The sequence below is a fragment of the Octodon degus genome, unplaced genomic scaffold (assembly GCF_000260255.1).
Source record: "Octodon degus isolate 3935 unplaced genomic scaffold, OctDeg1.0 scaffold00072, whole genome shotgun sequence".
In the NCBI taxonomy this organism is placed as follows: domain Eukaryota; kingdom Metazoa; phylum Chordata; class Mammalia; order Rodentia; family Octodontidae; genus Octodon; species Octodon degus.
The window spans coordinates 5255608-5270924 of NW_004524648.1; the positions used below are offsets into that span (position 1 = coordinate 5255608).

Below are 15317 nucleotides of genomic sequence, written 5' to 3' on the forward strand. Positions count from 1 at the left end.
CTGAGCCATCTCCCCAGCCCAATCTTAGTCTTAGAAGCAGTTATGTTTTATATATCTTGCCCATTAGATCAGACTCCTCAATGTCAGGGAGATGTTTTCACTTTTGTTTTCTTAGTGCCTAACACAGTGCTTTACACAAAATATTTGTTGCATTTGTTGAACTGAACTTAAATGATAAAGTCTCATCTGTCTTAGGTTATAAAATAACAGTGGTGGGACTGCAGAACCATTTCTGTCTTTGTATAGTACTTTCGTTGTATTGTACGTAGAACCTAATGGCTTGGAAATGACATTTTTTGTTATATGAGGTTAGAATCATGTGATATGCTGATGCTAATATTTAGTATGAAATAAGATGTGGTTTAGCTTCATCTCTTTTTGAGGTTCCTACAGATTAACATTGGGAACCAACAGAGTTTAGTCTTTCTAGTCATAGCTATTCCAAAGAATCACATCAAAACCAAATTCTCATCCTGATTTTGAGAGCTTCAGCAATCTGCTCCATGATAGGAATTATTTTCTCATTGAACAATGGTGTGTCAGCCAGGTGTGGTGGTGTATGCCTATAAATCCAGCACTCTGAGAAGCTGAGGTAGGACTGGAAGTTTGAATCCTAACTGGGAAACTTAGTCCCTCGGTAAGACCTTGTCTTAAAATAATAAAGGTTTGGGTTTTTTTAGTTCAGTGTGAAGGTCCTGGTTCAATCTCCTCTACTCGCACAATAAAAGCAATGTCTTATCCCTTGCAGTACCTTCCCTCAAATCCTGGCTCCCATTATCTTCAGCACCTCCATCTCCAATGTCAACATTTCCATTCAGCTTGGAGACACACCACCTTTTGCCTTGGGATTCAATTCCATCTCTCTGGGTAAGGCTCTGGGAATAAGGGAATAAAAATTAAAAGGGACCCTCGGAACCAGCCAGAGTAGCTGAATAGGACTCTTGCTCATCTTTGTTCAGATTACCAGCACCTCAGGCCACAAAGCATCCATCAGCGAGGTGTCTTAAGTGTGGACCACCTCTGCTGGCGTGTGGGCAGTGACTCCCACATTCAGCGGGCACCACACCCACCCAACATGCATGTTTGGGGTGAAGCGCTTGTCCTGGATTCCTTCACTCTACAGGTGAGTAGAGACTGGTGAGTGGGGGCTTAAAACTTCTTATCCTGACATGCTTAAAGCACTGAGCATTTTTTGGCATAAGGGGATTGCAAAACTTACATGCTTTCTTTAAATGAGTTCCTCTGCTTCTTTTCTAGGGTAGCTACAACCAGCCTCTAGGGCTGTCCAGCACCCAGTCAGATACCCTTTTTCTTGATTGTACTATCCGAGGACTTCAGGTAGAAGCATCAGATACTTGTGTCCAATGTCTGTCTCGTATCTTATCCTTCATGAGTCCAAAGTCTGGGAAATCAGCTGTCTCTAGGAAATCTTCATTTGGGGAATCTGTGACATTACTGTGGAAGGTGGATTTGAAGGTAGAAGACATGAATTTGTTCACGCTTTCTTCTCTGGTTGGTAAGTGAGATAGGCAGTCTGTACTGAAGTATGTAGTGTATAATAGCAGATTATACTGGCTCAGTCTGTTCCTTCTCATTCAATGAAGCCGATTATCTGTAATGTTTCTAATTTTTTGTTTAGCTATTGGGTTTTTTCTTCTTTTTTTGTTTCCTTCCTCCTTCCCTTTTTCCTTCTTCCTTTTCTTCTTGCCATCCCTTTTTTTGTTGTGTCTGGGGCCTTTATACTGAACATAACAATGTTTAGTCAGCCATTTTTTATTTTAAGACAGGATTTTATTAAATTGCTCAAGCTTGACTCAGACTTGCAGTCCTCCTGCCTCAGCTTCTCAAAGTGCTGAAATTACTTTTTTTTTTTCTGAGATGGCTGTCTCACTGTCTCAAGCTGACCTTGAACTCACTATGTAGCCTGTGGTGGCCTCAAACTCTTGGCAATCCTCCTGCCTTGGACTGCTGGGTGGCACATGGCCTGTTGCTATTTCTTAAGGACTTATGAAAGGCAGTTATTAAGCAAGACATAGAAGAAAAAGGCTTATCCGTGATGTTGTCAAAAGAATGAGTTATGTTGCTTTTTATTTCCTTCTGTGTTTAGTTCTAGATACTAAATGATATATTTCTGGGCAATTTGCAGGAGTTACAGAACTTCTTTGGCTCTACCAGGTTTATTTAAGAGGAGAAAGAAAACATTTCCCTAAAAATGGAATAAACATAGAGAAGCCAGGATAAAGATAATTAAAGGGAATAAGTAGGAATCAAGAGTGACGGGGAAGTTTGTATTTGAGAACTGAGAACCAACACTGACATAGTTTCTGGATGTTAGGTGCTTCTGAAGTACGACTGGACACACTGACGGTCCTGGGCAGTGCTGAGACATCCACTGTGGGGATTCAGGGTCTTGTGCTTGCACTGGTGAAGTCAGTCACAGAAAAGATGCAGCCCTGTTGCAAGGCTCCTGACATTCCTACTCCAGTGCTCCGCCTCTCCATGCTCTCCCTCACCTATCACAGCAGCATACGGTCTCTAGAGGTAATGTGCCTGCACTCGGGTCAGACTGGTCTCCTGCCTTCTGGCTTAAAACCTTTGTTGGTCTTTTTCACTCATTCTGTAGAACTCATCTCATCAGACAAAATAATGACTCTTGTTGTCTTTTTATTTTGAAAGAGCTTGTTCTGTACATTTTTACCTTCTTTTAATTATGGAATTAAAAATGTATGCAAGTTGGGGAGATAGTCCAGCAAGCATAACCAGTTGCCTGGCAAGCACAAGGTCCTGAATTCGATCCCTATACCAAAAAAAGAAAAAAAAAGCAAAACCAGAGAGAATATCTGAGGTTTCATATACCTACCTTCAGTAACTACCAATTTAACTTGTCATCAGTGACCAGTTTGTTTTAGTTCTATTCCTACCAGTCTCCTTTGTTCCAGGCTCTGGGATTATTAATGTTTTGTTGTATTGGGAATTGAGGCTCGGGAATATGAGTTATATTTCCAGGCCTTTTTTATTTTTTTATTTGAGATAATTGCTTGGGCTAGACTTGATCTTGCAATTTTCCTGTCTCAGCTTGCTGAATTGCTCAGATTACAAAGGTGAACCTGCCAAGGCTCTGGGATTATGTTGAAGATGATAGATATGTAATTTCAACTGTAAAATTTTGGCATGGCTGGGAATGGTGACTCATGTCTACAGTCCCAGTGCTCATGAAGCTAAGGCAGGAGGATCATTATGACTTTGGGGCCAGTCTAGGCGACATAGTGAATTCAAGGCCAGCTTGAACTGCATAGTGAGACTCTGTCTCACACACATGCCTCCCTCAACCCCAAGAACAATGTTCTGAACTGGCTGTGGTGACAGGTGAGGCATAGGTAGCTAGTTTGGTGGCAGCTTGGACCACATAGCCCAACCCTATCTCAGAAAAGGTAAGGGAAAAAAAAAAAGAAATCTGGTGTCATTTTCCTTAGAGAGATAGAGGTGATTTCAAGACAGGAGCAAGTTTTTTGTCTTTTTGAGACACTGTCTCACTGTATAGTTCAAGCTGGCCTTGAGCTTGCTACGTAGCTTAGACTGGCCTTAGATTTGTGGCACTTCTCCTGTCTCAGCCTTCTGGTGCTAGGATTACAGGTGTATGGTCACGGAGCTGGCAAGATAGCTCAGTGGTCTGAGGAGCCTGTTTAGGCAAGCTTAGGCAAAGAGCAGGGACTGTGGTTTGATCCCCAGCACCACATGCTGTGCCAGTCCCACCTGAATCAGCCACAAAAACAAAACAAACAGGTGTATTCTCTCAAACAGTATTTCTCTCAGATAAGTATGGATCCCTCATGTCCCACTGAACCACATTCCCAGCCCTCTTTTATTTTTTGAGTTGGGGTCTCCCTAAATGATTAAACTGTCCAGGTTGGTGTGGGTTTTTTTGTTTTTGTTTTTGTTTTTTTTTTCTTGAGACAAAGTGTTGCTATATAGTCTAGGCTGCCTGCTTCAGTCTCCCAAGTGCTAGGATTACAGGCATGTTTCACCCTACTCCGTTATGTTCAGGCTGGTCTTGAACTTGTGATCCTCCTGTTTCAGTCTTCCAGAATGCTAGGGTTCCAGGCATGTATTACCATGAGTGGTTGAGATGGACAGGTTTTGAGAGGCTTTATAGTATGTTTTTCCTTTGGGTGTGATGTAGTTTTAGAGCTCTCTTTAGACTTTTTTTTTGAAACTGAAGAGGTTATTTTTTACAGAAACTGAAACTTGAGAGAGTGTTTCTGTCCTAGAATTTACTTTTTTTTATGCACTTAGATATTCAAAACTGACTTTGGTTTTCAAGACAACAAAAGACTTCTCACTTCCTTGAGGTCATAAGTCAATTGCTGTGTCATAATGAATGCTTTTTATACCACCTTTTAAGAATTAAGTTGAGATATATTCAATTCATGAGACACGTGGAATATTCAGTGGTTATTAGAATTTCAGTGGTTGATAAAATGATAACTCATGAACAGAAACAAATCAATGGATTTATTTAGTACCTGCTGTGTGTAATGAATGTACTATAATAGATACTTGAAAATTAAAACACATGATCCCTATTCTCAATTTATAAGCCAAAGGAGGAGATTGTGTAGTATAAGTCTTATTAAATGTAATATAAGTCATAACTGGTAACTCAGCATATTAAGGGAAACGAAGGCAGTAATTACTGCGCTTACTCAGGAAGGACTTCCTGGTAGAGCTAGTTCTTGAGTAATCTCTGCCATCTCTACTATTCTGAGATATAGTGATTGACAGATCCTTTTCTCTAATTCTTTAAAGGTTCAGTGTGGTGCAGGTCTGACCTTACTCTGGAGTCCCCCACATCATATGTACCTGTACCAGCACGTTCTGGCCACCCTGCAGTGCCGAGACCTGCTAAGAGCCACTGTGTTTTCTGAGACTGTTGCATCCCCTACACTAGAGACTCCATGGACTACTTCTGAGACAGAAGAGCATATCCCTGAGCCATCTCCACCAAGGCGGCTGCTAAACCTGACACTGGAGGTAAGCACAGCCAAACTGACGGCCTTTGTAGCTGAAGACAAGTTCATTACCCTGGCTGCGGAGAGTGTATCACTGAATCGGCATGGAGGTTCGTTACAGGCTTACTGCCCAGAGCTGGCTGCTGGCTTTGATGGGAATAACATCTTCAACTTCAAGGAGGTAGAGGTACAACTGCTCCCTGAACTGGAGGAAATGATTCTACACCGGAACCCCTTTCCTGCGCTACAGACCCTCCGGAACCGTGTTTGGCTTCTCTCCCTCGGCTCAGTCTCAGTGGAGTTCCCTTACCAGTATGATTTCTCTAGAACTCTAGATGAAGCTGTAGGGGTTCAAAAATGGCTGAAGGGGCTGCATCGAGGCACTCATGCTTGGCCCTCTCTAAGCTCTGCCCCGCTCCCACCTGATTTGCTCTTGAAGGTTCAGCACTTCACATGGGTTTTTCTGGATGACATTTTCGAAGTGAAACTTCATGATAACTATGAACTGATGAAGGATGAAAGTAAGGAGAGTGCAAAAAGGCTGCAATTGCTAGATGCCAAAGTGGCTGCCCTTCGGAAACAGCATGGGGAGTTACTGCCAGCCCGAAAGATTGAGGAGCTCTATGCCTCTCTGGAACGCAAAAACATAGAGATCTACATCCAGCGCTCTCGACGTCTCTATGGCAACACACCCATGCGCAGGGCACTGCTCACATGGAGCCTGGCAGGGCTAGAGCTAGTAGCTTTGGCAGATTCCTCCTTCCATGGCCCTGAGCGTGTGGTAGAGCAGGTTCGAGAACTTGATCCAGGCAGCCCTTTTCCTGCTGAAGGAATAGATCTTGTCATTCAGTGGTGTCGCATGCTCAAGTGCAATGTTAAGACCTTTCTAGGTAAGTAGTACTTCTGTATACGTGGAGTCTGGTGTTTGCTGTCTGAGCTCTGGTTATAGAGACTTGTTACTAGAGAAGTTAGGTTATTTTTGGGAAGTGTGGCTGTTTTTGATTAGGTGGAATGAGATGGGTGGACTTCCCCTCCCTTTATTCCTAAATTTCACCCTGAAACTGCTTGGCTAGCATGAAGAGACAACTAGCACAGTCACATTTGAGGTTATTGTGGTTCTTGGATTCCAGTGCTGTGCCTCTCACCTTCTCTAGGGTCTCTGTGACCTTTCTGAATCTTGCTCATTGCCAGCTTCCAGCCCTTGTTTGCTCAGTTGAATCTGTAAATACACATGGGTAATAGGAGTGGCAAAGGGGAAAAAAGCCTGAGAGTGCTGAGACAGCCTCTTGAATAGTCATCTTTTTTATAATAATAGTTCGGATCAGAGACTATCCACGGTACTTGTTTGAGATCCGTGACTGGAGGCTGATGGGTCGACTTGTGGGCACAGAGCAGAGTGGTCAGCCTTGCTCCCGTAGACGTCAAATATTGCACTTGGGGCTTCCATGGGGTAACGTGGCAGTAGAAAGGAACATGCCTCCACTCAAGTTCTACCATGACTTCCACTGTGAGTAGAGAGGGTATTTGGTTTCACTGAGGGATATTTGTGGCTGGGGTGGAAGATAAGCTGAAGCACTTTTGGAATGAAGGAGGAAGAGAAGGGTGACGTTCTGTTACAAGCTATATCTTTTGTTCCTTTATGCCAGCGGAAATCTTCCAGTACACTGTGGTATGGGGCCCATGCTGGGATCCAGCCTGGACATTGATTGGCCAGTGTGTGGACCTCTTGACCAAACCCTCAGCGGACCCCAGTCCACCCTTGCCTTGGTGGGACAAGAGTCGTCTTCTGTTCCATGGGGACTGGCACATGGACATTGAACAGGCAAACCTGCACCAACTGGCCACTGAGGTGAAGGGTCCCTTAGAGTCATTTCCTATTAGGAGGGTATGGTTGGGGTCTGTACAGTAGGTATGAGTAGAGAGGAAAATACTGTTTGGGGATATGAGGATGGTTCTGTTTTCTGTGTCTTATCAAGTTCTTGGATGGTTATAGGATCCATATAATACAACTGAAAATATGCACTGGGAATGGAGCCACCTTTCTTTTCACTGGAAACCTGGTCAGTTTGTGTTCAAAGGTGACTTGGATATCAATGTGAGAACAGCTTCTAAGTGAGTGGAATGAAGGGTGAGGGTTTTGGAGTGGAGGGAGAGGGGAAAAGCCAAGGGGAGGCAAGAGACCAGATCATTGAGGGTTGGAGCTCTGTTGTGAGGCAGGTATGACGACTGCTGCTTCCTTCACCTGCCGGACCTCTGCATGACACTGGACCTGCAGTGGCTGTGTCATGGGAACCCCCATGACCACCATGGTGTCACTCTGAGGGCCCCAGAGTTCCTGCCTGAGGTACCCGTGGGCCAGCTTCATGACTCCTACCGGGCCTTCCGCTCTGAAAACCTCAATCTCTCCATCAAGATGGATCTGACTCGACACAGTGGGAGTGAGGCTTGGTTCTGGGGCATTGGGGAAGAAGGGCTTGGAGGAGGGCTTAGGAACTGAGGAGTTCCTCTTAAAGACAGAAGATAGAAGGGCAGGGGAGAATTTGGATTAGGAACTTTTTGGGGAGGGGAGAGAGGTTTGTGTTTTTTTAGACCACTGTGACAATACCAGAAGTTGGCCAGGTGTGGTGGCACACACTTGTAATACTAATACTGGAGGCTGAGGCAGGAGGATTGCTGTCAGTGCAAGGTCAGCCTGAACTATATAGCAAAACCCTGTCTCAAATATAAAAAAACAAAAAAGAATAATACCATAAATTGGGTGGCTTATAAATAAAAAACATTTGTTTCTCATAAGCATGGAGTCCAGGCAGTTTAAAGTTCAAAATACTGGCTTTTTCACTGTCTCTCAGGGGCCCATTCCTTGTAGGTGGCACCTTCTTGCCTCATGATGGGAGGAGCCAATGATTTCCCTTGGGTCTTATTTATAAGGGCATTAATCCTACTCATGAAGGATCTGCCTTTGTGATCTAATCACCTCCTAGAGGCCTGCTTTTGGGTTTAGGATTTCACATAGAAGAATTTGGGGTGGGACTATAACATAGGTGAAAACAAAGAGCTTAAAAGAAAAAGATTCTCGGGAAACTGAGTAAGAGGTTGGGTGCTTTTTGGGTTTTTAAATCTCTAAAACTTGAAGCTAGGAAGGATTTAGCTACACCTCTGTGTTTCAACAGTAGCTAAGACATACATATCCTTTCCTTTGCAGCAATGTCTCAGCCCCGAATTCTGCTGTATAGTAGTACCTTGCGCTGGATGCAAAACTTCTGGGCAACGTGGACTAGTGTCACCAGACCTATCTGCAGAGGAAAGCTCTTCAGTAACCTGAAGCCCAGCAAAAAGAAACTTGGGCAGCACTATAAGCAGCTTTCCTGTACTGCACTTTTTCCTCAGCTGCAGGTAAGGCTTTGATGACTGACGTCTTAACTTCCACTCTCCTTCCCTTTTCTCTTTAATTTCTCATATTAGATGTCACATCATCCCCTTTGTTCAATCTGATGCTCTCCTGTTGCCAGGTGCATTACTGGGCCTCATTTGCTCAGCAGCGGGGCATCCAGATTGAGTGCAGTCAGGGTCATGTTTTCACTCGGGGAACTCAGCGGCTTATACCTCAAGGTAAGAGCAAAAATTACCTTCATTTTTTTCTAGCCTGTTCTTTGTCCATTTCTCCTTTCTTAGCTCCATGGTCTTCTCCCTTAATGACTCAAATTAGCCTTCTAAACTGTTTTGTCTGGGCTCTGTATACCTCCTTAGCAGGTACAGTGATGCGGCGCCTCATCTCTGAGTGGAGTGTGACCCAGATGGTTAGTGACTTAAGTCAGATGACCGTTCACCTGATGGCCTCACCCACCGAAGAGAATACTGATCACTGCCTTGATCCCTTGATAACAAAGACACACTTGCTGAGCCTGTCTTCCCTCACCTACCAACGGCATAGTAATCGCACTGCTGAGGAGGTACTACCTGAAATAATCTGCTACCTTATTTACATTAGTAGATATCTGAGTCTTTTTTTTTTAAATTTGATACAGGGCTTGCTATGCAGTTGGGACTTGTAGTGATCCTCTGTCTGAGCCTCCCTAGTGCTGGGATTACAGGCATGTGCCACCACTCCCAGTTCCAGGGCTGGCATGGTGTGGCCTGGGGTTCTGGGGCCAGAACAGCATGTAGTACCAGGGATTGAACTCTGGACCTTGTAATTGCCAGGCAGGCGCTTATGCCACTGAGCTATCTTCCCACACTTCTCAGTCTTCTTAAGCTACCTTAACAAAATATTATACATCACATATGACTGAAACAGTAAACATTTATTTGTTACAGTTTTTGAGGATGGGAAGTCCAAGATCAGGGTGGCAGCAGGGCCTAGTTCTGATGAAGACTGTCTTCTTGGTTTGTGGATGGCTAACTTACCTCTGTATATTCAAACTGGGGGGAAGAAAAGATGTGTTCAGGTGTGTGAGGTATATGTGAAAGTGCTCTGGTGTCTCTTGTAAGAGTGGTAATCTTTATCATGAGGATTATACCCTCATGATCCTATTTAAATCTAATTACAAAAACAAATCTAGGGCTGGTGAGATGGCTCAGTGGTCTAAAGCACCTACTTAGAATAAAGCTAAGCTAAGCAAAAGCACAGGGACCGCGGTTCAATCCCCAGCACCACATGCCAGCCTGCCCCGCCCCCTGGCGGGCTGAACTGGCCACACACACAAAATAAATTAAAAAAAAAAAAAAAAAATCTAATTCCAGTGCCTCCTATTTCCAATTACCATCATATTGGGGTTTAAGTCTTCAACATGTGAATTTGGAGAGCATCTATTTTTATTTACTTACTTATTTATTTATTTATTTATTGCAAAACCAGGGATTGCACTCAGGCCCTTATACTTGCCAAGCAAGCACTTGTTCTGCTGAGCCATCTCCCCAGACATGGAGAGCATCTAATTCAGACCATAGAAGTAGATTTTAAGCAAAATTCCTGGTAATGTTTTAACTATATTACTTAGCATTACTAGCATGTGTTTCTTTTATAATATATTCTTAGTTTAGTTGCTTCAGTACTTTTTTTTTTCCACACTGAATTAACTATATTTTTAAAATGTATTTTTACAGGGTTGTAGTGATTCTCCTGTTTTCAGCCTCCCCAGTGCTGGGATTACAGGTGTGCACCACCGTGCCCGGTCTTGTGGCCCGCCCAGCAACTCCAGGGGTAGGGCCAGCGTGGCATGCAGGACCAGGGATGGAACCCTAGTCCCTGCGCATGCCGAAGCAGATACTTAGTCCCTGAGCTGTCTCACTGGCCCTTCCACACTGAGCTGTATCCCCAGGCCTTTTTATTTTTTATTTTGAGACAGGATCTTGCTAAGTTTCCCAGGTTAGGCTTGAACTTACAATCTTCCTACCTTAGCCTCCCAAATTGCTGCAATTATAGGTATATATCACCACAAACAACTTTAATATCTTATAGAAGATTCCTTTTCTCTCTTGTAAAATAGATTCTTGTCCAGGCAGTAGAGGAAAATTTTGTTACTAGTGCCTAATATAGTACAGATTTTTCCTTTCCTCAATTAGGAAAGGACTTTACGTTGAAATTCCCTGACTCATTTAAAATGCATTACAGGGGCTGGTGAGATGGCTCAGTGGTCTAAAGTACCTACTTAGAACAAGCTAAGCTAAACAAAGCACAGGGACTGCGGTTCAATCCCCCACATGCCAGCCAGCCCCGCCCCCGGTGGGCTGAGCTGGCCACACACACACACACACACACACACACACACAATAAATAAATAAATGTAAAAAAAATAAAATGCATTACAGCTGGGCATGGTGGTGCAACACTGTAGGAAATTTTTTTTTTTTTTGGTTCAGGAAGTTGAACTCATGACCTTGTGCTTGCCAGGCAGGTGCTTGTACCACTGAATCGTATGCCTGGCCCAGTGGTGCATCTCTGTAAGTCCAGCATTCAGGAAAGTTGAGGCAGAAGATAGCAAGGTTGAGCCCAGCCTAGGCAACTTAGTGAAAGCCCTGTTTTACAATAAAAATGGGGATTGGGGGAGATAGCTCAGTGACATAAGTGTGTGCCTGGAAAGCACAAGGTCTGAGTTCAATCCCCCTGCCAAAAAAAATAAATAAGGTCTGGGAATCTAGCCCATGGGGCTGGGGAGATGGCTCAGTGGAACAAGTGCTTCCCTGGCAAGTGCAAGGACCCGAGTTCAATCCCCGGTTCTGCAAAAAAAAAAAAAAAGAATCTAGCTCATTGTGAAGGCCTTGGGTTTAATCCCTGGTACTGCAGAATAAATGAATGAATGAATGAATGAATTAAATGATGTTAGGTATAGCTATGATGTAAGACACATACTAAGACCACTTAGTTTTTTTTTTCTCCAGGGTCTCTTTATAATGGCTTTTGTATTGTTCTATTTGTATTTGTGGTTTAAGAGCAATGAAGGGAATGTTCATTCTGCCCTAAGGTTCTCTTTCTATTTCTTAGGAGCTTTCTACTCGAGATGGGGATTCTGCCTTTCATACTCACCAGCTGTACTTGGTAGATTTACGGATTTCCTGGACAACCACCAACCGGGACATTGCCTTTGGTTTATATGATGGCTACAAAAAGGCAGCTGTACTCAAACGTAATCTTTCTACTGAAGCACTGAAGGGTTTAAAGATTGATCCCCAGATGCCAACCAAAAAGCCAAAGCGGGGTGTTCCAACGAGTGCCCTAGCCTCACCTCATGTCGACACGCCTAGCTTCAGTGGACGGCCTGATAAGGGGTCATCAGGAGGTAGGCTGGGGTGGACAATGCTTTATGGGTTTAGGCTTACAATGTGTTTTGTTTTTTTTTTTAATTAATTAATTAATTTATTTATTTAGTGTGTGTGTGGCCACCTCAGCCCACCAGGGGGTGGGGCTGGCTGGCATGTGGTGCTGGGGGATTGAACTGCAGTCCCTGCGCTTTGCTAAGCTTGTTCTAAGTAGGTACTTTAGACCACTGATCCATCTCACCAGCCCTAGGCTTACAATGTTGACAAGGGCTTGGACAAAGGTTTGAGTAGGACTATACCATGGCTGGTTCTATCTAGTTACAGAGGTTAAACTTAGTGTTCTATATTAGGCATCAATAAGCATAGAGGAATTCAAGTTCATAGTGAGTTTGAGAAGGTCATGCAAAGTGATTGATCCCATATGAAAGGAGTGAAAGAATGTGGTAGTTGTTTCTGACTGAAGTGAAGGAAGGAATGTAATCAGGGAAGGGTTTGTAGAGGTTTGAGCTATGTCTTGAAGACTTAGTGTGGTTTGAACTTGTAAAAATGAGAAAGGGCAAAAAACACATAGGGAATAATGTATTAATAGTAGAGTTGGTAAAGTTCAGTGTGTTTCAAGAGGAGTGAAAACTTGGGTTTAGTTGAGAGTAACAAAAGGATGGAGTGAGGAAAGGGAAGATGGAGATGGCTCATCAAAGACTCACAGGGCTGAGAAGCTTTTGATCTTTACTCAATAGAGAATAGTGAAATACTCAAGATTTTTGCATGGGTGTCATGATTAGAGCTTTACTTGTAGGAAAGTAAGCCTGGAAAAAAGTAAATCTGAAATTTGTGTATAGGAACACTGGAGAGGAAGAAACTGAAAATGGGAAGACATTAAACTATATGGTGTCTACAAGGGGCAGTTAGGGCTGGAACTAGGTAGAGTTAGTAGAAATGGTGATGAAATGGATAGAAATGTCAGTGCATATAGGAGATCAGAAGTAGAGCCCTAGACTAAAAACAGATTTGGGGATGTTTTAGAGTTGTTGAGTTCAGATTTCAGTATGCTGAATTTGTGGCAGTAGTACAACATTGAGATAAGCTTAACAATAGCTGGAAAAGAGTCTAAAGGCTCATGGATAGATCTAGAGGTTGGGAGTTTTAGCATGGAGCTGAGAGTTTAAGAAAGATAATTGTTTCCTGTGTGGAGGGTAGTGTGCAAAACACTTTTATGTATTATTTCATTGTTTTCACCAAAACCTTAGAGATAGTATTAATTTACAAACAAGAATACTGAGACATGGATATTAAAGCCCACTCAGAGTCATAATCGAGTAAGTGATAGAGAATCTTGAATACCCCTGTCCCTGGATGCACTGAGCTGGCCACCAAGACTGGGCGTGGTGGTGCACACCTATAATCCCAGTGCTGGGGAGGCTGAAAACAGGAGGATCATTGAGTCCAAGCTCCGTGTAGTGAGACCCTGTACCAAATACATTAAAAAAAGCCAAAAAAGAATGAAGTGGTCTCCAGTAGAAAGGAGTAGTCATAGACAAGAAGCATGTAAAATAATACAAAATGAGAAATAAAAAGAACAAAATGGATGATCCTAGAGTAGTTCTGAGGTACTTAAGACAAAAAAATGCTACCACTTACCTAGTATTTCTTAAGAGGCTGTTGGGAATCTGTTACTAACATGAGAAAAAAATTAAGTGCTAACCCTTATTTTACCCTCAGGGGTAGGGTGGAGTGACTGGACTGGAGCTCCAGGATGTGTTAGGAGGATATGTCCTAAACTTTATGTATCTAGAGAAATTGCAGCTTTGACTCTGGATGTGTTCTTTCCCTTTGAGACTATGACCTTTCCCCACTTCTATTTTTTTTTTTTTTTAATTTTATTTATTTATTTGTGTGTGTGTGTGTGTGTGTGTGTGTGGCCAGCTCAGCCCGCCAGGGGGCGGGGCTGGCTGGCATGTGTGCTGGGGGATTGAACCACGGTCTATGTTCTTTGGTAAGCTTGTTCTAAGTAGGTGCTTTAGACCACTGAGCCATCTCACCAGTGCCTAGAAGATAATTTTTTTTTTTTTTTTTGGCGGAACCGGGGATTGAACTCAGATCTTTGCGTTTGCCAGTCAAGCGCTTATCCTACTGAGCCATGTCCCCGGCCCCCCCACTTCTATTTCTTTACCATTGCTAGGTGCTTACATGTTGCAGAAACTGATTGAAGAGACGGACAGGTTTGTAGTGTTCACAGAAGAGGAGTCAGGTATGAGTGACCAATTGTGTGGCATTGCTGCCTGCCAGACGGATGACATCTACAACCGAAACTGCCTTATTGAGCTGGTGAACTGCCAGGTACTTTTTCTTTACCAGAGGACCTCCAGCACTGGACTAGATCATAATCATTTGTTCATCTTCCTTTACTTCTGTGTAAGAATGAGTGAGGAGGGCTGGGGAGATAGTTCAGCAATCTAAGTGCCTGCCTGGCAAGTGCAGGGACCCAAGTTCCATCCCTGGTATCTCAGGCTGTGATGGCCCTAGAACCCTGGGCGTGCCATGGTGTCCCCGAAACTGGGCATGGTGATGCTCGCCTGTAATCCCAGCACTGGGAAGGCTGACACAGGAGGATCACTATGAGTCTGAACTGTATAGTGAGACCCTATACCAAATAAATTTAAAAAAGAATAAGTGGGTAGAGCAAAAAATTTCTGCTTCCTGCATGTAACATGAATAGTCACTTCTGTATCTAAAAGCCATGGAAGTAAAGTTACCCAGAATTAAACTCAGCTGCGGTGGTTGATACAGGCTCAGTAGCCCTTTTACTTTCCTTTCTGAATTAACTCTGCTTCTATGTCTGGCACAGATGGTTCTGCGTGGAGCAGAGACAGAAGGCTGTGTCATTGTGTCAGCTGCCAAAGCCCAGCTGCTGCAGTGCCAACATCATCCAGCCTGGTATGGTGACACTCTGAAGCAAAAAACATCTTGGACTTGCCTGCTGGATGGCATGCAGTATTTTGCTACCACTGAAAGCAGCCCTACTGAGCAGGATGGACGGCAGCTCTGGTTAGAGGTTAGTTAGCTGGACTGGGAGATTCCATTATATTCCAGTTTTCTGTGGTTTTCCCCATCTGTCAGAATAGCAAGAAGATTTTTGATACCCTATTGCTTAACAAAATAAGACAGATAATACCTAGAATGTGGGCAATCTCTGGTCTATAAGGATGTGTTATAGTACTTGTTTTTTCATCTCCCCACCCCCAATGTCATGGTGTTGTGTTTCATTGAACTTCCAGCACTAGAATAAAATGATTTGGAGCTTTATTCTTGAAATTGTTAATCACTATTAAGAGTTATCAATAACCATTAGACAGCCAAGAGAGAAGGCTGTGTATCTGAGTTTTCATGTTCCAGTACTGTTTCCCAGGACTGAAGATTAAGCCAAGTGGCACTCTGGTACTTTTGGTTTTTTTTTTTTTTTTTTTTTTTATTGGGAGGGGTGTGGGGATTGGACATGAGGTCTTACTATGTAGTGCAGGCTGACCTTGAGCTCATGGTGATCCTCCTGGCTCA

At 43.4% G+C, this 15317-nt stretch overlaps 1 protein-coding gene across 2 annotated transcripts in view; it reads left to right on the forward strand.

Annotated features, from left to right (window-relative positions):
• Kiaa0100 (KIAA0100 ortholog) overlaps positions 1 to 15317 on the forward strand; it is a 40576-nt gene that overhangs the window by 5237 nt on the left and 20022 nt on the right. The window contains exons 12-26 of one of the 2 annotated variants that reach the window (XM_004635411.2): positions 749 to 867; positions 960 to 1123; positions 1258 to 1516; positions 2336 to 2541; positions 4807 to 5899; positions 6325 to 6516; positions 6656 to 6858; positions 7003 to 7121; positions 7227 to 7447; positions 8212 to 8402; positions 8519 to 8618; positions 8757 to 8959; positions 11491 to 11785; positions 13945 to 14102; positions 14611 to 14817. In XM_004635411.2, coding sequence (XP_004635468.1) covers positions 749 to 867; positions 960 to 1123; positions 1258 to 1516; positions 2336 to 2541; positions 4807 to 5899; positions 6325 to 6516; positions 6656 to 6858; positions 7003 to 7121; positions 7227 to 7447; positions 8212 to 8402; positions 8519 to 8618; positions 8757 to 8959; positions 11491 to 11785; positions 13945 to 14102; positions 14611 to 14817 — 3730 coding nt within the window. The remainder of the gene's footprint in view (positions 1 to 748; positions 868 to 959; positions 1124 to 1257; positions 1517 to 2335; positions 2542 to 4806; positions 5900 to 6324; positions 6517 to 6655; positions 6859 to 7002; positions 7122 to 7226; positions 7448 to 8211; positions 8403 to 8518; positions 8619 to 8756; positions 8960 to 11490; positions 11786 to 13944; positions 14103 to 14610; positions 14818 to 15317) is intronic. The other variant, XM_023719833.1, reaches the window with a different exon arrangement.